The sequence below is a fragment of the Pezoporus occidentalis genome, unplaced genomic scaffold, assembly GCF_034315485.1.
Source record: "Pezoporus occidentalis ecotype Australia unplaced genomic scaffold, CSIRO_AGI_Poc_V1 ctg58, whole genome shotgun sequence".
NCBI classification, from domain to species: Eukaryota; Metazoa; Chordata; class Aves; order Psittaciformes; family Psittacidae; genus Pezoporus; species Pezoporus occidentalis.
The window spans coordinates 1,542,311-1,560,768 of NW_026915921.1; the positions used below are offsets into that span (position 1 = coordinate 1,542,311).

At 43.1% G+C, this 18,458-nt stretch overlaps 1 protein-coding gene across 3 annotated transcripts; it reads left to right on the forward strand.

Annotated features, from left to right (window-relative positions):
• Window positions 1-60: 60 nt before the first annotated feature.
• Window positions 61-15,602, forward strand: RNF4 (ring finger protein 4). 3 transcript variants are annotated; one of them, XM_062638674.1, is made up of 8 exons: window positions 61-132; window positions 6,212-6,376; window positions 6,856-6,976; window positions 8,057-8,136; window positions 9,252-9,261; window positions 10,710-10,875; window positions 12,568-12,616; window positions 12,956-15,602. In XM_062638674.1, the coding sequence occupies exons 2-8, from the start codon at window positions 6,368-6,370 to the stop codon at window positions 13,103-13,105; spliced, it is 585 nt and encodes a 194-aa protein (XP_062494658.1). In that variant the 5' UTR covers window positions 61-132; window positions 6,212-6,367; the 3' UTR covers window positions 13,106-15,602. The 3 variants fall into 3 exon arrangements, with proteins under 3 accessions (XP_062494658.1, XP_062494657.1, XP_062494659.1); XM_062638673.1 differs by lacking the exon at window positions 61-132 and adding an exon at window positions 133-241; XM_062638675.1 differs by lacking the exon at window positions 61-132 and adding an exon at window positions 4,272-4,844.
• Window positions 15,603-18,458: the final 2,856 nt, after the last annotated feature.

Below are 18,458 nucleotides of genomic sequence, written 5' to 3' on the forward strand. Positions count from 1 at the left end.
GGCCGCACGCCTCTCCCCTTCCTGATTGACGTGCGTGCAGCCACTCAGCGAGCCGCGGCATCCCGCTCCGCCCAATGGCGGGGGAGCGGGGGCGGGCGTTGCCGTACACCACTGCCGGGCCGAGCGCTGAGGGTGAGTGGTGCAGGCCGAGGGGTTCTGTGTTGGCGGTGGCACCGGAGCGCTGCAGCGGCACTGGCGCTCCCGGGACCGCCTTGTCCTTCTGGGGTACCCGGGGCGGCAGGTAAGGGGTAGGGAGTGGAGCAGAGGAAGGGAGCCGCGCCCGGCCGCCATGGGGGAGGGGTTGGCCGGCGCTGAGGGGAGCAGGGGCGACATCGAGCCGCTTCCGCCAGTGCGCGGAGCTGGGCCCTGCGCGGTGGGGCTGGGATGGCGCTGCCCCCTTCTCCGGGGCGGAGACCGTGAACTGAGCCTCTTTCCCCGGCCACGGCCGTGCCCGCGGCCCTGGCGGCCATGAGGGGCTCCCCCCACGCTGCTCCAGGCCTCCCCTCCCTCCGTCTGGGGCTCCGCAGCCCGGAGTCTGGTTCCTCCCCCCCCCCCCCAGCCCCAACCCCCGGCAGTGTGTTACTTGTATTTTTCCATCTCCGTCGCTCTGGGAGGCTCCGGGGCCTGCGAATGCCACTGCCCGGCCCTAAGCAGCTCTGAGGTCGGGGGACGGCGGGGCCGGCGGCCGCTTCCTGCTCCGTGTTACGTTGCAGACTGGCCCGTCCCTGTGGACAGGGACAGGCTGCTCCAGCCTCTTGTGCTCGCTGGGTCGTAAACTGCCTGTACTGCGAGGGCAGTTCAGAGCGTGTCCTGCAGTGGCTGAAAGAGACAAGTGCCGCTGGCGTTCCTCTGGAGGAACAGGAGTGGCCCAGCGGGTGCAGCTGCGGGGGGGTTAGTCTGTCCTTCCATTCTGTGTGACAGCAGGAGTGAAGGGAATGCTGCTCTCCTACCTCAACGTCCCTCTACACTTCCATTACAGGGTGTTTAAACACTCAACTTGTTTTTCCTTTCTTCTGATTTTGGGACTATTGAAGGTAAGCTGAAGGATCTCTCGGAGAAACTAATGCACATGGAGTAGCAAGGAGCCTTTCTTCTGGCCCGTCTCCATCTGATTTTGTTGTTTCTGAAACAGGACATTGCCCAACAAAAAGTTTTGGTGTGTTTCATTCTGTGGGTGTTTTGTTAGCTTCTTTGTTTAAACTTGGGCTTCTTGTCTGTAGGTGCAGCAGACTGCTTAGAGCAGGCAGGGTAGTATATCTTTGTTTTGATATCTTACCTCTTTTTATAGTGCTTCTCGCCAAGCTTTTGTAGTATGGGACTGTTTGACCTAATTTGGATAAAATGTAATAGACTCAGGTTCTGTTTTCAGTAAAGTCACTGTTTTAGGTAAAGTTACTGTACTGCACCTGAAAGCAAGGAGAATGCCTTTAAAGTTAGTGGAAATACAAGTGATAGGAAAGTTTTGAAGAGTGAAATGGGAGATATTGCTCCCTGTGATGATAAAAAATTTAAGACTAGCACTTTGATTGGTACACACGTGTTCTGACCACAGATTTTTTTTTTTATACCTGCTGCATCTTTAATATTGTCTTTCCTGTTTTTAAGAGTGCAGAGAGAGGTCTAAAAAATAGTAGAAATGAGAAGCAAAGTCTTAAAGCTGTAGCATATCATGCTTTGACAAATGCAGTTTCTACTGTTCTTTGTCACCTGTGCCTTGCACACACCAAACATTTAGGCTGACTGCTTTCTTCAAGTAGTTACTTTAGTGTATTTGTAATGTTTAGGATGAATATGGCGTAAAGTCTCATTTGTGTTAGTGAGACATGAGTAGCCTGGAGGAGAGGCACGGGGGTGTTGGTTGACCACAAGGTCAATGTGACCCAGCAATATACACTTGTATCCTGGAGATGAGAAGGCTCTGAAAAGACCTTGAAGCAGCTTCTGGTACCTAAAGGGTCCTACAGGAAAGCCAGTGAGGGACTTTTGACAAGGACATGAGTGGTGAGACAAGGGGGAATGGCTTTCAACTGACAGAGGTATATTTAGATTAAATATTAGGAAGAAATTCTTCACTCTTGAGAAAGGTGAGGCACTGCACAGGTTGCCCAGAGAAGGTGAGGCTGCCCCATCCCTGGCAGTGTTCAAGACCAGGTTGGATGGGACCTAGAACAACCTGGTCTAGTGGAAGATGTCCCTGCCCATGGCAGGGGAGTGGATCTGTGTGATAAAGTTCTCTTCCAATCCAAATCATTCTATGGTAAAAAAGTCTACTTCTTGCCTTAGCTAGTTTTTCTTAATTCATGCTGAGCATGTGGGAGGCCAAGGCTTTTTCAGAGTGGTGTAAGGAAAGTTCTCAGGTAATGTTGTCTAGTGAATCCATTATTTTCTATTATAGTTCAAACGTTAAATTAAGTCAACCTGAACTCAGTGAAATATAGAGGAAAAAAAATAACAGGAGACTTAAATTGGTAAATATGGACCTAAATGTTCTTTTACTCCTAGTGTAAACATTCTTAGTTTAAATGACTTTATTTTTCTCAAATATCTACCTATACAGAGGAAGATAGGTGAATACAGTCTTTAAAATGCTTGTGAGTTAGCTAGTATAAATCTTGGAATGTTGTGAAGACTACACTACTTAAGCCCTTGGGAGAGCTCAGTGTCAGGGACAGTAACTGCCTGTGCAGAGCTTTGCATATGAGAGTAAGGAGGAAGTGTTTTTCCTAGTAATCTATCATCCTGCAGTGATGCAACAGAAGGTCCCTAAAGTTTAGAGTATTTATTGGCTTGCCGACTTGATCTGCTAAGTTTTCACATTAAAAAGAAAGTCTTTTAAAACTTTTAATTCTAGAATTTTTAATAGATGTCTGAATGCATCTTGCTACAGTGGAATAGATGAACTCAGAGCTTCAGCTGCAGTTATTTGATGCTTATGGGTTGAGGAAGGGGAGGTTGATGCAGTAAATCTATATACATTGTTCAGTCTTGAGAGTCTTGATGGCTGGAGGAGGAGCATGTACACCTTATTTAATCTGGGCTATCGAGTCCTGTATAGCAAATCCTATTATTAGATAGAGTGGTCCTGAGGTTTTGAAAATCTTGAAGGAATTCTTCTTGATGAGTACACCTCTAAATGTGCAAAACTCTGAACTTGTCTGTTTACCTTCATTCTTAACACTACCAACTTGATCTCTGTCATGCTCAAGAAATTCATCTTTGCTTTATTATTACTGCCTGTTCTAACACTTTGGGTCATTAGCTTATAGTTAAGCCAGTAGCATGTGGAAATCTATAGCCCCACAGGAAAGTTTTGTTCTTACAAGACAGAAATGTTGCTGGTTCATGAAACTCTTCAATTCCAGCAGTCTGATTTTTCTCTGTAAATGTGTCTCTCCTGAGTTGAGTCGTCTTGACACTAATGAACCTGCCTATGATTTATTTTGAGGTGGTTTTACAGTGGTGAGCTTTCCTATGTTTATCTATTCTCAGCTTTCTTCTTTTACAGAAGCTTCTGAAGAGGGTAAGGTTTGAGCCATTAGCAGTTAAAATATTTGTATCTTACGTATAATCTCAGTGTTGAGTATAAAGAATGCCTACTGCCAGCGTTGTAAGATTCTGAAAATTAAGCCGTCTAAATAGCAGTAGTGCTTTCTGTCACTTAGTTCAAGAAATGTTTCTGTTCTGTGTTGCCTTTAAGGTCTGATAATAGATCCTCTGAGACATGTCATAGATAAATAATCTGTTGGTTTTTTTCTTCTGTGATGGCTCTTCTTTGGCACTTAAGCAACTTGAGGACAAAGAAACTGTGCAACATTTAATGTTTGGAGTCATCCCAAGTGTTTTCTCCTGCCATATTTTTAACCCTTTCTAAATATAGTTTGTTAGCGTACCATTGCACTAGGTTGTATGCAGTGGGAAATCTGAAAAGCACCAGGTCTCATGAAACCTGGGTGCTTTGCATCCAAACCTGTGCTGTCTGTGAATGCATCAGACCTGAGTATTCAGCAGTGCAGATACATCAGTATTTCAGATTGCTCTCAGAGGTTCTATTTAGTAACATGTCTGTCAACTGATATAAAGTTTATTTCTTTATCCTCCTCAGATGTGTGTACCAACCAACATTTCCCAGCTTTTTAGTCTCCAAGTGTTATTTTTTTCCCCCAGATCCATTATTTGAGGAGAATCGAGGAAAATGTCTCCTGACTTTCTTAATGAAATAAAATTAGAAAGACCAATGGCACAACTTCTTGATATACCTCAGATATTTCTCAGTCTTGTTCACTCTCCTGCTGTATGGAAAACTGCTTTGCAGAACTTGGTTTCGATTTCAGTTTTCTAGCTGTTAGAAGATGATGTTAGCTTGGTTTTGAACAGCTAGCTTGAAAGAGCCAATGTGCTAGGTTTAGGCAAGATTCTCTCACTTGCTGTGTGTCCTCCTTGCTTCATATTCTTTGCCTTGTCTCCAAAATGTTCCAAACATACGAATAACAATTGTATGGAGTGAGGAACTTCTAGAGCACCTAGAAAGTATACTTACAGAACAGTGCCTCTGGTTGGATTTGTACAAGTAGAAAATTAGATATGGTCTTGGCTTAAAAGTTCTTGTTCCCTATTCCAAAAATTCAGTGAAGTGAGTAAAATAGGATCTTCCCAAGAATGGCGAAATGAAATCTAGACCTTAAGAACAGTGGGGTGAAGTGTGCAAGAGAACTTGCATTACCTGGACACAGGATGTTAAGAAAATGGTTATGTAGGTGAGTCTTGAATTGAGGAAGCAGAGTCTGAAAGTCATTTCACAGCTTTCTCTGATAGCAAATTTGGAGCCTTAGTCTTCAGCATCACAGGTGAGAACATAAAGTTGTTACTTAGATCTGCAAGAAAAACTCTGTAGAAAAGCTATACATGGAAGTTTAGATTTAAAAAAAAAAACTCAACATCTTAAAACTATCAAAATAGATTAGGCTCATATTGGGAGAGACTGTTAAGTGTAACAGTTCTCAAAATTTCATGCACTGTGACCAGAATCTGGCTGTGGGCTCGCTGGGTGTTACATCTAGCATATAGCAAATGGTCCAAGCCTAAAAAGCAGGCTCACCTGCTTACAGCTTTTTCAATCCAGTGATAGTTTTGAAATGAAAAAATGGGAGGAAAAAGAACTTGAGTGGCATACTGTATTGCTTAAAACTGTGCCTAAGTGTATCTTTGAGCTTAGTAAAAGTACCAAATTTAGTGTAAGGATTTTTCTTAGGCATATTTTGTTTTGATAATGTCACAGTTCAGTGATAATGGGTCTTTTAAGTAAGGAAGAAGCACAGAGAGAAAGTTTGGGGGGTGGAGGAATCAGGCTTCCTTTAACTCAAGGTAGTGACTGAGTACCAGTTCCATTCTATCCCACTGCATGGTCTCAGCGTTTCTTAATCTAAGAATAGTTCAACAGTGTATGTGCTGGTCTTTTCAGCATAATGACAGTCAGTATTGTGAAGACGGTTCTGCAGTGCTTGTTTAACATAATTGTTTTTTTTTTACCTAATCCCTGCACTGTGTCTGTTCTGCACCTCCTCATTGTGTTGTTCACGTAATAATTGTACCATGAGCAAAGATGTGAATTTCATTACCACATCAGCTACTCCTAACTGCTTTTATACTCTTCACCTCTTCCTGCCTAGCAGTTCACTGTGTGATGGAGAGGGGCACACGCACCTACAGTTAACCAGTGTAGTGTAATCTTGTGTTCTCCTGCAGATCAATGAGTACTTCTAAACTGAAATTTCTTTGCTCCACTTGCTTTCCGCACCTCTCCAAGTGTTCAGCTGTCACCTGTAGGAGTATGACGATGGGTGGTAGAACAGAACTGCTTATCTGAAATTTTTTGTTTTCTGAAGATGGATACGTATTGATGCAATTCCCAGTGATTCCTGCCCACACACAAACATTGCTTTAATCAGTTGCTTTCAAAGTAAATTGGGATTCCTCAGTATTTTCTAGTTTGCTAATAAACTAGCTTATTCTACTGTTTAGTTTAGGAAATGACTAAAAATGCCAGAGAATTCAGGCCTGGCTGCAGGTGTCTGAGGCTCAGTTACCAAATCTGATGCATTCCCTCTAGCCTTGGCCAGATAGTGGTGAGTCAGGAATGAGAACCTTGGAGAGAGGCTGTATTGACGAGGACAAGCATTACAGATAGGTAATCTTCTCTCTTCTTTTCTTATAGGTTTGGAAGAACATTGTTCTCGGGCAGTGAACATTCTGCACTTTTGAACAGAGTGCTACTTGAAGGAGTAAAAGGAATTGATAGTTGTTGCTTCCTTCCAGTTTTTTTTTGTACTTGAACTTCTTCCTTTCTCTGGGTTTTCAATTGAAAAAGGCCATGAGCTCAGTAAGTATTTTAGTATTCTATGCAAACCTGGTTCTTGAAATGAGTTGTTGCTGGTAACCTCCAGAAATGCTTTGAAAGAGTTCGTAGTAAAAGCACAGAAACACAAGCCTACGAAAACCTCATGTAACTGAAATTTCTGTTATACTTCAGTATTTAAATCTCTCTAGAAGCTAGCAGTAGGTCAGAAATGCTTAGAGTGTGAGCAGAAACCTGGCACAACTGTGAACTAGTCTTTCTCTTTTACAAACCTTCATGAGATGTTTTGGTTTTGTGACCTAAGTGGTAAGAGGTCTGGGGTGATGTCTTTTCCTTGCTGCAGTGTGTTCAGGTAGGAGTGACCCATCCTGGCAGTCGATGCATATGGCAGCCTTTCTAGGGAGGGTTTTGTGTGTCCTTGTGCACTTTCATTGGTGCTGCAGAGATGAGGGTCACGTGGGAATGACTCTTAAAGAAGATGCTCTGGCTCTGTTCTCTCTTAGGGTCAACGCAAGCGCCGTGGAGGAGCAGTTAATTCCAGGCAAGTTCGGAAGCGAAACAGGCTAATGGCTTCTACAGCAGAAATGGCTTCAGAAGCAGAGCCAATAGAGCTTGAAGAAAGCGGTAAGCTTTCTTTTGCACTTGATGAGATGCTAAACAGCTTCTGGAGGCTTGTGGTCCCACTTGACCTGTGGTTTTGCCAGTTGCTAGGCCCCTTCTTGGGGGCAAAGGGAAACCTTGGGTTCTGTCAAGTGTCTAGTGCCCATGGCAGGAGGGGTGGAGCTAGATGATTTTAAGGTCCTTGCAATCCTAACTGTTCTGTGATTCTATGGAATCTACAACCAACCAGCATACTGACAACTGTCTGAGTTTGATACTGAGACGCAGTACATTCTCCACTCTTGATGAGTTACGTAAGAAATGTGCTCAGTTGCTGTTCAAACTCAGCTGGGGAACTCCCAGCTTTTAAGGAGGTAATCAAGTCTTTGTCATCAGTGGTGCCCCATTCCTCAAGCGAAGATTTGTGGCATTGTACTATAAAATGATTGGATTCTATGGAATTCCTGTTTTTTTTCTGTATGATCCACATTGTCCTACATTAGATGAATAATCTGTTGCTGCGTACCTATCAATCTCTGTTGTCATTAGTTGCACCTTGTCCCTCAAGGGAGATTCTGGTCAAAAAGCCTAGAAAAAGTATCGGAAACTAAAAAGTCTCATTGACTCTTAAATGGAATTTTACACGGTGTTCTGAAATCCTAGGAAAGATTAAAATTAACTATTGGTCTCGTGGTTATTACATGGAACTCTGCTGTGCATTTGACTGAAAGTTTGGAAGAGACATGAGAGAGGAACTTGTACAGCATGGTGCTGTAGTTATTCTATATTATTCATGTTTTCTACTGTGTGATAAACATTCTCCTCTGTGAGACATTAGATAATCTGCCTTCTGCAAGCTGTTACTGCACAGTAGAATTGTAAGAGTTGTTCAGATACTGTTCCTCTTGCACTGCAACTTGCAGAAGACTGGTGGTAACACTCTCTGAGGGCTCATGAGGGCAAAGCTTGACTGAAATCTTGGTCACATTTAGGAAGAGAAGAGGAGCAGGGCAAGGTTGAATTATACCTCAGACTGTTATGAAGCAGCAGGCAATCTTATTCCTCTGCAATCTCTGATCTTGCTTCTAATGTTCTGTTTTTAAGCTGGTGAAGAAGTAGTAGACCTCACATGTGAATCTTCTGATCCTGTAGTTGTTGATCTCACTCACAATGATTCTGTTGTGGTAAGTAGTGAATAACGCTTATCTAAATCTTGTAGGCAGACTGGGTTTGTATTGTACTTCCTGGCAGAATCAGAATTTAAGGACAAATTTTAAGGTCAAAGCTGACTTGTCAGTGCATGAAAGCCATGTATTATAGGTTAACACAGAAGCTGCTCTGGAGGTGCACTTGGAAATACTGGGAGGGTAATCAAAAACAGGTTTTTGCTTCAGAACCTGGGCAGAACATACCAGTGATGGGTAATTTAACATAAGGAAATGCAATTTAAAGTTGAAGCTCTGATAGACAATCAAAGATATGGGCCAATGATTTAAATAAAAAGTGAAGGAGATAAGTCTGTGGCTTTACAAATATGAAGTGCTTAGCTGCAGCGTTGAAGTTTCTCTTTGTCACACATATGCCAACTGCAAATGTAGGTTATTGTGCTACAAACCAGTTTATTACTCCAAGAAGCCTTAAAGGAAATCCACTTGCTTTTCTTATTTCTGTGTTTAAAGCTAGAATACATTTGATCCAGTCCACAGTGCAGTTTATAACTTCAGGTTGGGGATTCCACTACTGCTTTGCAAACCAGAGGCAAGCAGCAGGAATCACATGGAGGGGTATCTGCTGCTGGAATTGTTCCTGAGACTTTGCAAAGGAAAGGCCTCAAACTTTACAACATAATTCTCATCAAAATCGACAATGGGTTTGGGTTATTTTCTTCAGCAGCTGTTAATCTAATATGAAGTATTTGTGGGTAGCATGCCTGGATTGGCCTGTTGGGGGGGTGGGGGGGTGGGCAGGGGCAGAAGAGGGAAAGAGTCTTCTCCAGTCTAAATCCAATTAGGGGATACTGAAACTGGGGAGCAGGGAGGAGGGCTCTGGTGCTTCATAAAGTGCCCCCATTTTTGTCTCTTTATGGCAGTGTGTGCAGAAGCACCCTCATGTTTTCAGAGCAGTAGCTAATCTACTACTACCATTAATATTCTTCAGCAAAATGAGCGAGTGATATCCTACCATTCTTAGCTTTTGTTGTCATTGCTTAGCGTAGCAAGTGTTTGTATATAGTAGTAGGAGTGCACACCAAAATCTAATTGTGTTCTTTTCTCTTCCTTCCCATATCTTTTGATGCAAGATTGTTGAAGGTGAGTTGACATTTTACAGTTGATAATGGCATTGTTCTAAAGTTAATTTTTGTGTTTGTGTGTTTTCCAATGAACTTGAGCAGCATGGATTGAAACTGCCTTTTCCAAAAGGCAAAAGGCAGTGCTAAAGCCTCATGTGAATGGATCCAGTCAGTGCTTAATAGTCACTGACAGAGCTTGTAGAGAGTATCTGAAATAAAATCCATCAAGGCTGCTGAAAATATGTTTTGTTGTTTTCCAAGTACAGAAGTTCTTTAAGGCCAGGGCTGATAATATTCTGAATCATCTCTGGCATATCTGCTTTGAATAAGAAAATGTTGAAAGTTTTTCTTAGCTTTTATTGTGGAGAAGGAAGTTGAGAAGGAAGTTACTGATGATCGTAATACTTAATTTCATTATCTGGTGTAACATGCCTCAAATTTATCAAGAAGTGTAGTTTTTTGGGGGTTTTTTTTTGGTTCTTTTTTTGGCTAATTTAGGTGTTAACAATAGTTACAGGTGTAAAGAAGTATCCTTTACACCTGAATACTTGTGCAGGAAGGAACTTTAATTTTATGGCAATTTATGTAATTTTGATTGATTAGTTAGTGCTTAATTATTTTTACATGTAAGTGGAGTCACAGAGCTAATTATTACATGTGGTTTCTGACTGTTAAAAAGTAAACAGCAGTTCTTTAACCTTTGGAGGTTCCAGACCAGGGAATAAAAAAAACACCTTACCTTCTTTTATCTTGGGCAGTATAATTCCATTATCAAGTTTTCTTGACACAGGAGGAAGATGATGAAAAGACACTGCTTAATACAGTATTCTAATTTCCAAGTACTGATCTAAAAAGGATTAATTTTGTAGAAACTGCCTTTATGTATGGAGCTTTGACAAAGAGAGGAACAGTTTAGAATCATACCTGGATAGAGCAGTGAGGAGCCACAGCAGCTCTATAACTTAAATATTTAGATGCAGGCATCTCTTCCATATCTTCTGAAGGTTTCGGAACCAGGCACGCTTGTGTTTCACCAGGCCTTTTTGTTGTGTATGTGCTCCCGTGCCATGCAACTTGGAAACTTAACTTCAGTCCTCTCTGAATTTCTCAACATAGTATAGTAGCGGTCTCTGATAGTAAGAAAGAAGAGAGGGTGCTTCCTTTTATGGGGGAGATCTCTTCACAGGTAGTGTAACTGTATGAAACTTATGATACCAAGTATCATTATGGTCATGATTCAGCAGTTTGTGAATAGAGTAAATTTTTTATGTTGATATGCAGCAGAATATTTACAGTGTTTGGAGGTGTTCCACCTTAATATTTAGGAAACTAGATTGTTTTTAAGCCAGCTGAGTATGGTCAATTTAAAATGTGAACCGTACAGACTGGTTCTAATCATGCATTTCATGTATAGCTCCAGGGCTATATATTTTGTTCTATGTCTAACTTAATAAAATTAAATTACAGAAAATCAAGGACAAAGGAGAAATCTGAGACTCAGAAGCCAGCGACAGTCAGACAGCTGTGTATTAAGTAGCGATGATGAAGATGAAACAAGAGACAATGATGTGTATGTGACACATAAACTGTCTCGAGAATTGAGACCACTGGAAGATGAAACTGCAAGTTCAAAGTATGTATGTTTTATGACCTACCCAAACATGGAATTTTGCCTTTTTTATGCATACAGGACTAAGCTACATTGCTATTGCCTGGCTTATGTTGGAAGTCTTGTCTTATTCCAGTTAATTCCTTCTGTCAGTGAGGGAACTTTTTTTTTCTCATCACATATCACATGGTGACCAAATGATACCATTTGCACTTAAGGCTAAAAAAGCCAGCCTGAGATAGATGGCAACTTTGCGTACAACCTTAAAGATGAATGTGGGGATATAAGAGAGAAGGGGGTTGGTCATAAGCCATGGCTCATTAATGTATTGCATTTACTTTTCATGCAAAGCCCTAGTAGTGATGTTAGATATAGAAATATTTTCATTGGTGTTGATGAGGCTTGTTATCATGAGACCATCAGGAAGCAGCATAGCAAATTTCAGTAAAAACTATTACAGTTTTTTTTACACACTCTGACAGTTAACTGCCTTTTTCTCTCAGGGCAGTAGCCATTCTTCCAAGGTATAATTGCAAGGCAGTTGTGGACATAATACTGTTACAGGGATGTTTTGTTCTGTCTCAGGTATTTCATGATGCTCTGATACGTTTGCATGTAAGGTGGAGATCTCACTGTTAAGGATAGCAGCCATAACAAGAAGGACACTATTCAACAGTAAATTGCTATAGGAGCACTGCCTTATGTTGAGAAGGATGCATGTATTGGGCTAACTAAATGAAATCGGGTGACCATTTGACTAGGGAATATGAAGAACATGAAAGTTGTGGTACAGACATTGCCTTTATTTTTTCAACTGTTAGGGGAGGGAATAACGATTTTAATAAACTAGCGTACTTGGAGCTTTTACTAACAGGCAATGAAGGAGAGAAATTGGGTATGAAAATTTTTGATGTCAGGCATTTCATGTATGTAAGAATTTACGAATTAATGAACGACAGAACAAATTTACAAATGTCATAAAACAGTGCATTGTACGAGTGCATTTATGAATTTTTAAGTCACAGATTATTAAAACAGTGATGTGTATGTGACTGGTGGCTTAGTTTTCTAAAGCATAAATAGGGATGTACCATAGAAGCAGGTATTTTTCCAAGCTATTGGGTTCTGCTTTATGTGAAAAATTCAAACCTAAAATGTAATTACATTACTTGCAATAGAATAAAACCCAAAACCCAACACAAGGTTTTGTTCTGTTGTTTGTTAATTCATGTTCATTACATACATGAAATGCTTGTAAAACCTGAAAGACACACCTAAAATATCTGAAAATATGCTTCTTGCCGTGAGAGATTTGATAAGGAAGCAGTTCTTGGAATGAGTGTTTTCCAAAGGACAGGTAGATGCTTTTGTCAGAAAACTCTTATTTCTGAGCCGTTGAAGATCAGCGCTGCCACCCGTGTGCCGCACTGTACTACAGACCGCTGTTCCTTGTAAGAGTAGAGCAGGGAGACTGTCTGCATCGTCCCCCTCAGCAGAAGCAAGACCCAGTTTCCTTTAGGGAGGGGGCACCCTGACTGCTTATTCCATGCAACAAATGGAGAGAGTGAAAGACGCGCAGGGACCTTCAGATGAAATGCACCATGGCCGGTCTGTGCGGTCGGGTGATGACAAGGCATTTTAGGTAGCAGTGACCCTTAATGCACGGTGACATTAATGGACGCGTGTTCTTTCTGCTTTTGTTCTCTTTACCACAAGGCCGTCTGGTACCGTTAGCTGTCCAATTTGCATGGATTTCTACTCTGAGGTAAGGATCTGCATCTTCTCATGGCTTCTTTTGTGCTGGAAGGAGAACGGGATGTGGGGTGAGCTGAGCATGTGTGCTGGGTGCTGTGGATGCTGCAGACAGCTGGCTTGAGGTACAGACCTCACTGGGAAGGTCAGAGTGGCCTGGAAGTCAAAGTCCTTTCTTGGTGGTGCACGTAGTGCCAGAAACACTTCCCAAGGTGGCACTAAAAGACCTTTGGGTTCCTTTAATGAGCCATGTACTGATTCCAGGCACCCAAGTCCTCTCTGCCTGGTACCACTAGAGCAGCAAAGCAGAATTCTTCACACCAGGTTCCTCTTGTGGTTTCTTTTCTTCCAGATTGTGCAAAGCGGACGACTGATTGTGTCAACTAAATGTGGCCATGTCTTCTGCAGTCAGTGTCTCCGTGATTCCCTAAGGAATGCCAACTCTTGCCCAACCTGCAGGAAGAAACTCACTCACAGACAATATCATCCCATTTATATATGAGTACTTATTTTTCTCAGGACAGACTCCACTGGGATGTTGAGGAATATGTCATGGGTTCAGAGTTCTGAAGAATTAAAGAGCGGCAGGTTCTGCAAATCCAAACTGTTTTTCTTCGAGAATAAATTGTACATGTATAGACAGTTTTTTTTATTGTCCAGGCTACATCTTGTAATGTCCCTGGTTATAATGTTAAATTTAGTACTGGCTCTAAATTAGACCAGTGGCCTAAATTGGAAAGGAAGCAACTAATGCATTTCCTTCCACTTTTTGCGTAAGTAAGAGAGGTCTGATTATTTTGTTGTTTGTTCCTCTTAAAATTATTCACATCCTTGCATACAGATATGGAAGAGTTAATGTTCAAAATACAGCCCAGCAATTTGCTAGTTCCTTATGCTTTTGCTTTTATCCTACCAGAAGCTCATCACTATATTGCTTTCTGCTATTCCATCCTTACCCAAGTAGAGGTCTCTGTTAAACAGACAACAAGGGTAATGCAATAAATTCACCTGTTAACCCACAGTTAGGTGTTTTAAGCAGAAAGCTTGAATGTGTGGATTTCCTTAAAAACTCCATGAGATCTAATGTGCGTAGACAAATTGCAGCATGGGCAATGTGAAAATACTACTTGGGATGTTTTAACTTGAAACAGTTCCCATAGTGGAATCACAACGCTGAATTTCTCTACTAACGTGATGAGGTGGTCCCTTGGGTTTATTGCTGTTCTATAGCACTCTCTCCTGGTAACTGAGGAGAACATAGATGTCTCTTGGCTTGCTAGTGACGCATAAGAAGCAAATATATGTCTGCTGCCCTCTTGTCAGCTAAATCCCAAAGTACCCACAGATCTTGTACCATATGAAGCGTCCCCAGCGCAATGCTTCAAGTCCAGTGTGATTGCTTGGCTGTTCTCTTTAGTTCTTACAGTGACACCTGATGGTTTTAGCCTTTAGAAGAGGACTCAGAGACATGTTCCTGGAGAGAGCATTCTTCTCTTGAAGCAAGGCAGGAACACACAGGTTTATGCACTGTCATCCAGACAGCTGGTTTGGCTTTTTTCCCCACAGGCCTGAGTTAGAAATGTCTTCTTTAAACCTGTTACAGGTAAAAGCTGCAGGCTGCAATGTGGAATCCCAGAAGGGCTGATATAAACAGGAGCTGATACAAAGGAGTCATTCTGTGTAGGTGAGATGACTAGAATCAGTATACTGTGATCCACATATGCATCTATGAGAGGCTCCAAAGTTAAGCTCAGGCATCTTTTGGCAGGTGGGTTGCGCCAGACAGCCAGCATTAGCACCCTTCTGCGCTCTGGGACAGCACAGTTGTAGGATGTGTTTTGGTAATGCTGGTATCTGAAGTGTCTTAGCTTGCCTGTCTGAGGGAGCTGTGGGAAGCCTTCAACAAAAGCAGCTGTTCTAATGAGCTGTCTCAAGTTGTGTTTTAAGATTGCAACTCACAAGTAGAGTGTTTTGGGGTTTTATGAGGATGTTTAGAGAAGTTTCCTGATGTAGTCATGCAGACAGAGCTTTGTTCCATGATGGCTTGCTTAAGAACTGCAATACCTTCCCCACCCTGGTTTGGAATCTCTTTGGTTCAACATTGTTATCTGGAATATGCAGTTTCTGCATTGTGGCAGTCTGGGAATTGCTCAAATTACACACATTTAGTTACTGTGTGCTCCCCAAGCAAGGACTGCTGGAGTCCTGCAATAGTGCGATAGCTCCAGGGTGCTGGTGCTTAAGTCCCCAGAAGCAGAGAATCAATGGAGCAACTCTAGAGGTTGCTTCCAGTGATAGCTGCTTGAAGAGATGCAGCCCAGCGTTGCAGCTGTCAAGGTGCTGTAGGGGCCACAGCAACCGCTTGCTCCTGGTAGCTTACAGAGAAAAAGAGGAAGAAAAGGAAAAGACGAGCTTTCCTTGGGTGCTCCTGCATGAGAGGGATGAGAAGCAGAGGGTTTAGTGGTTTAGCTGTGGGGATAAAGGATGGTCATGTACCTGTGCTTCTTTCAAAGTGCACTAGCTGTTGCCTAAACTGACTTTGCACAGCTGCCTCCATGGAAATACCCCTTTGCAGGTAGTGTTGCCACAAATGGATCTAACTGAAAATCTCACACCACAAACTAGAGGCTATTTGGCAGAAAAGGTTTTAGCTTTTGTGTAGCCTGTGAAGTGCCACAAACTTTGTGCAATGCAAAACGGAATTTTAAGTCTCAGCCCATGGAAAAAGACTAAATTGCATTACAGGCTTGCTTTTGGAGGGATTGGAAGGGTGAGAAGAATCCTCACCAGATTGGAGTTCCAGTCAAGTTTCACACTGTCAAGAAATTACAGGGAATATAAAGATTTTTTTCATTATGTAAATGTATCTCTTCTTGTTGTATATAGTTTGTTTTTCCTGTATTTAATGGTATTCATGTCTGTCTGTCCCACGTCCATTGGACTACTGGTAGGCAAAGAGTTCTTTCACCAGGTGGAAATAAAACTATTGATCTGATGAACTGGAAGCTTTGGTTCTTTTAATCCCAATGTGTTGTTGATTAAGGGCGGGTGGAAATCCTACTTTCCCAAACTTTGAGTTACTTTTTCTGGCGTATCTTGTATGGGGAAGGGGAGGGAGGTGCTGCCTGAGCATGTGCGTGATGATTGTTTCCATATGAAATCCTCAAGGAGCTCTGCTGGAAATGTGACTTCTGTGAGTAGTCCTAGAAAGAGTGGTTTGTGGTGGACCTGAGCAGCTGCTGTGTGAGTAAATGTACTCTTCTGACTGAGGGCAGTGCTACTTGAGCTCCTTGAGAGTCTGTTTTCTAGTGATCCCTGGTCAGAGCAGACCGAAACCTTTCTGCAGCTTCTGGTTGCACTGTTGTTGTTCCCTCACTGGGGCTCTTCTGGGAAGAAGCTTTACTTTATAAAGCCAAGAGGCTACCTGTTCTGCAGTTTTTCAACAGGCGTGTGCAAAGAGAACTCGAGAGAACCCGCGCTATTGGACATGGAATGTTATGGGATGTTACGGTTGCTAGGGCACAGAATTCTGTGATGCTGCGGATGCAGGAGGCTGAGGATCAGTTCCCAGCTTTCTCTGCTAGGGGGCAGACTCTGAGCCTTGGCGGCGTACGGTGCAGGTAGGAACATGAAGCAATTGGCTCAAGTTGGCCAGAAAGACTGGAATAATGAGGGATGGAAGTGTAGATGATTTGCTTCCACCATTTCCACTCACAGGGAGCAGGAATCTGAAAACTATGAGAAACTAATAAGAGGGGAAGGGGGTAGTAGGTGTTGGGTCTGGCTCATCCTTCCCAAGCTGTGGGGCACGGAGCCAAAGGGGAGGCTTTACCAGCACTGAAGGCAGCGGGATAATCCCCTCTCTTGGGCGGCTGGTCATGCTGTGCTGGATGCAGCCCAGGGCGTGGGTTGCCCCCTTGGCTGCCAGGGCAAGGCACTGACTCCTGTTGAGCCTGCTGTCAACCAGCATCCCCAGATCCCTTCCTGCAAGGTTCCACTCCAGCCGCTCCTCTCCCCATTTATGCTTCTAGATGATGCGTTTCTGTGTCCATTGGTGTCCTTGCCAGGTCTTGCCTGAAGCGCCTGCCTCTCTTCCTTGGAGAATTACAGGCAGGTGGCAACTCCAGAAATCTGGCGTTTAACCTGGGACATCCCCTGTAGTTTTGGACAGAAAGTGGTGGGTCAGGCATGGGAACCTTGGAGAAAAGCTGTTTTGACAAGGACAAGCATTACAGAGAGGTAATGTTCTCTTCTCCTCTTGTAGGCTTGGAAGCACATTGTTCTTGGGCAGTGAGCCACCTGCACTTTTGAACAGGGAGCTACCTGAAGGAGGCAAAGGAGTTGAAAGTTGTGGCTTGTTTTTTAACCAGGAAAGACCATGAGCTCCGTGAGTATTCTACTGCTCAATGCAACCCTGGTTCTTAAAACGAGTTGCTTTGGGTAACCTCCAGAAATGCTTTGAGAGAGTTTGTAGGAAAGACACAGGAGCATAAGCATATGAAAATGACTCCTAAAGAAAATGCTCTGGCTCTGTTCTATCTCAGGGTCAGCGCAAGCGCCGTGGAGGACCACTTGATTCCAGGCGGCCTTGGAAACTAATGAGGCCAACAGCTAACACCTTAGCAAGGGCTACAGGAGCAGAGCTGATAGCGCTTGGAGAAAGTGGTAAGCTTTCTTTTACACTTGGTCAGAAGCTAAACTGCTTCTGGGGGCTTGGGGTCCCACTTGAGCTGTGGTTTTGCCAGTTGCCAGGCTCCTTCTGGGGGGTGAGGATAACCTCAGATTTTACCAAGTGTCTAGCGTGGGATCTACAAACAAGCAGCGTACGGATAACTGATTGAGCTGGGTCCTGGGGCGCGATGGGTTCTCCACTCCTGCCAGATGAGTTGTATAGGAAAGGTGCTCAAGTGCTGCTCAAATGCCTGAAGGTTGGCTCTGAAGAGCTGGGAGTCACTGCAGCAGCCCCTACAGAGGGTGGCAAAGTAAGCTGGGGCAGTGCCAAGCTTTAGAGATGCAATCAAGACCTTGTCGTTAGTGGTACCCCATCAATCAAGGGAAAATTCAAGGCAAGCTACTGTGAATCCTGTCGGACTCCTGGTTTATTCTGTGTGATCCGCATTGTCCTACATTAGAAGAATAATCTGTTGCTGTGTGCCTACTGCTAAATGTTGTCATACAGCAGAAGTGAATGAGAAACTCAGCCACACTTGCCCTGGCATTGCAACTTGCAGAAGACCGTTCTAGAGTGGCAGGCAATTTTATTCCTCTGCGATCTCCGACCTTGATTCTCACACTCTCTTTTGAAGCTCCTGAAGAAGCATTACATCTTCCAGGCCCACCTTCCAATCCTGCAGTCATCCATGTCATTCTGGATGATTCTGATGACGTAAGTAGTGAATAGCACACTTCCCTAAACCTTGTAGTCAAAAGGTTTTCTCTCTTGCTTCCTGAGAGAATCCATTCTTAAGGAAAGATTTGAAGTTCAAAATTGTGTTGTAAGTGCTCCTGTTTCCCCACTCTAGAGGTGATCAGATGCCTTTCTGTAGAGTAGATGTAATGAGAAATGCATTTGCTGTGCCACATTCTCTCAGGAGTAGACTCCTCGTTCACTGAGTGTTAGCCCAAGGCTCAGAGAAAGTCATGGTACCGTCATGAATGAACTCTACTGATAAGTACTCAGCTTGAGGGATCTGGAAGCCTGAATGCTGGGGCACTGAAGATTTCTATGTAATGTGTATAGGACCTGTCTTTGAAGTTCTGTACGATAAAAGTAACTGGAGGTCATGAATGCAGATGTGAAACGTAGGGATGATTCTGAATCAAAACAGGGAGTACTGAAGAGGAGCAGGACAGAA

Excerpts from the sequence above, each read along its gene's own strand:
- RNF4 (XM_062638674.1), top strand. Across the intron at positions 6,977-8,056 it reads AATAGAGCTTGAAGAAAGCG|CTGGTGAAGAAGTAGTAGAC; the intron begins GTAAGCTTTCTT and ends TCTGTTTTTAAG. Across the intron at positions 10,876-12,567 it reads GATGAAACTGCAAGTTCAAA|GCCGTCTGGTACCGTTAGCT; the intron begins GTATGTATGTTT and ends CTTTACCACAAG.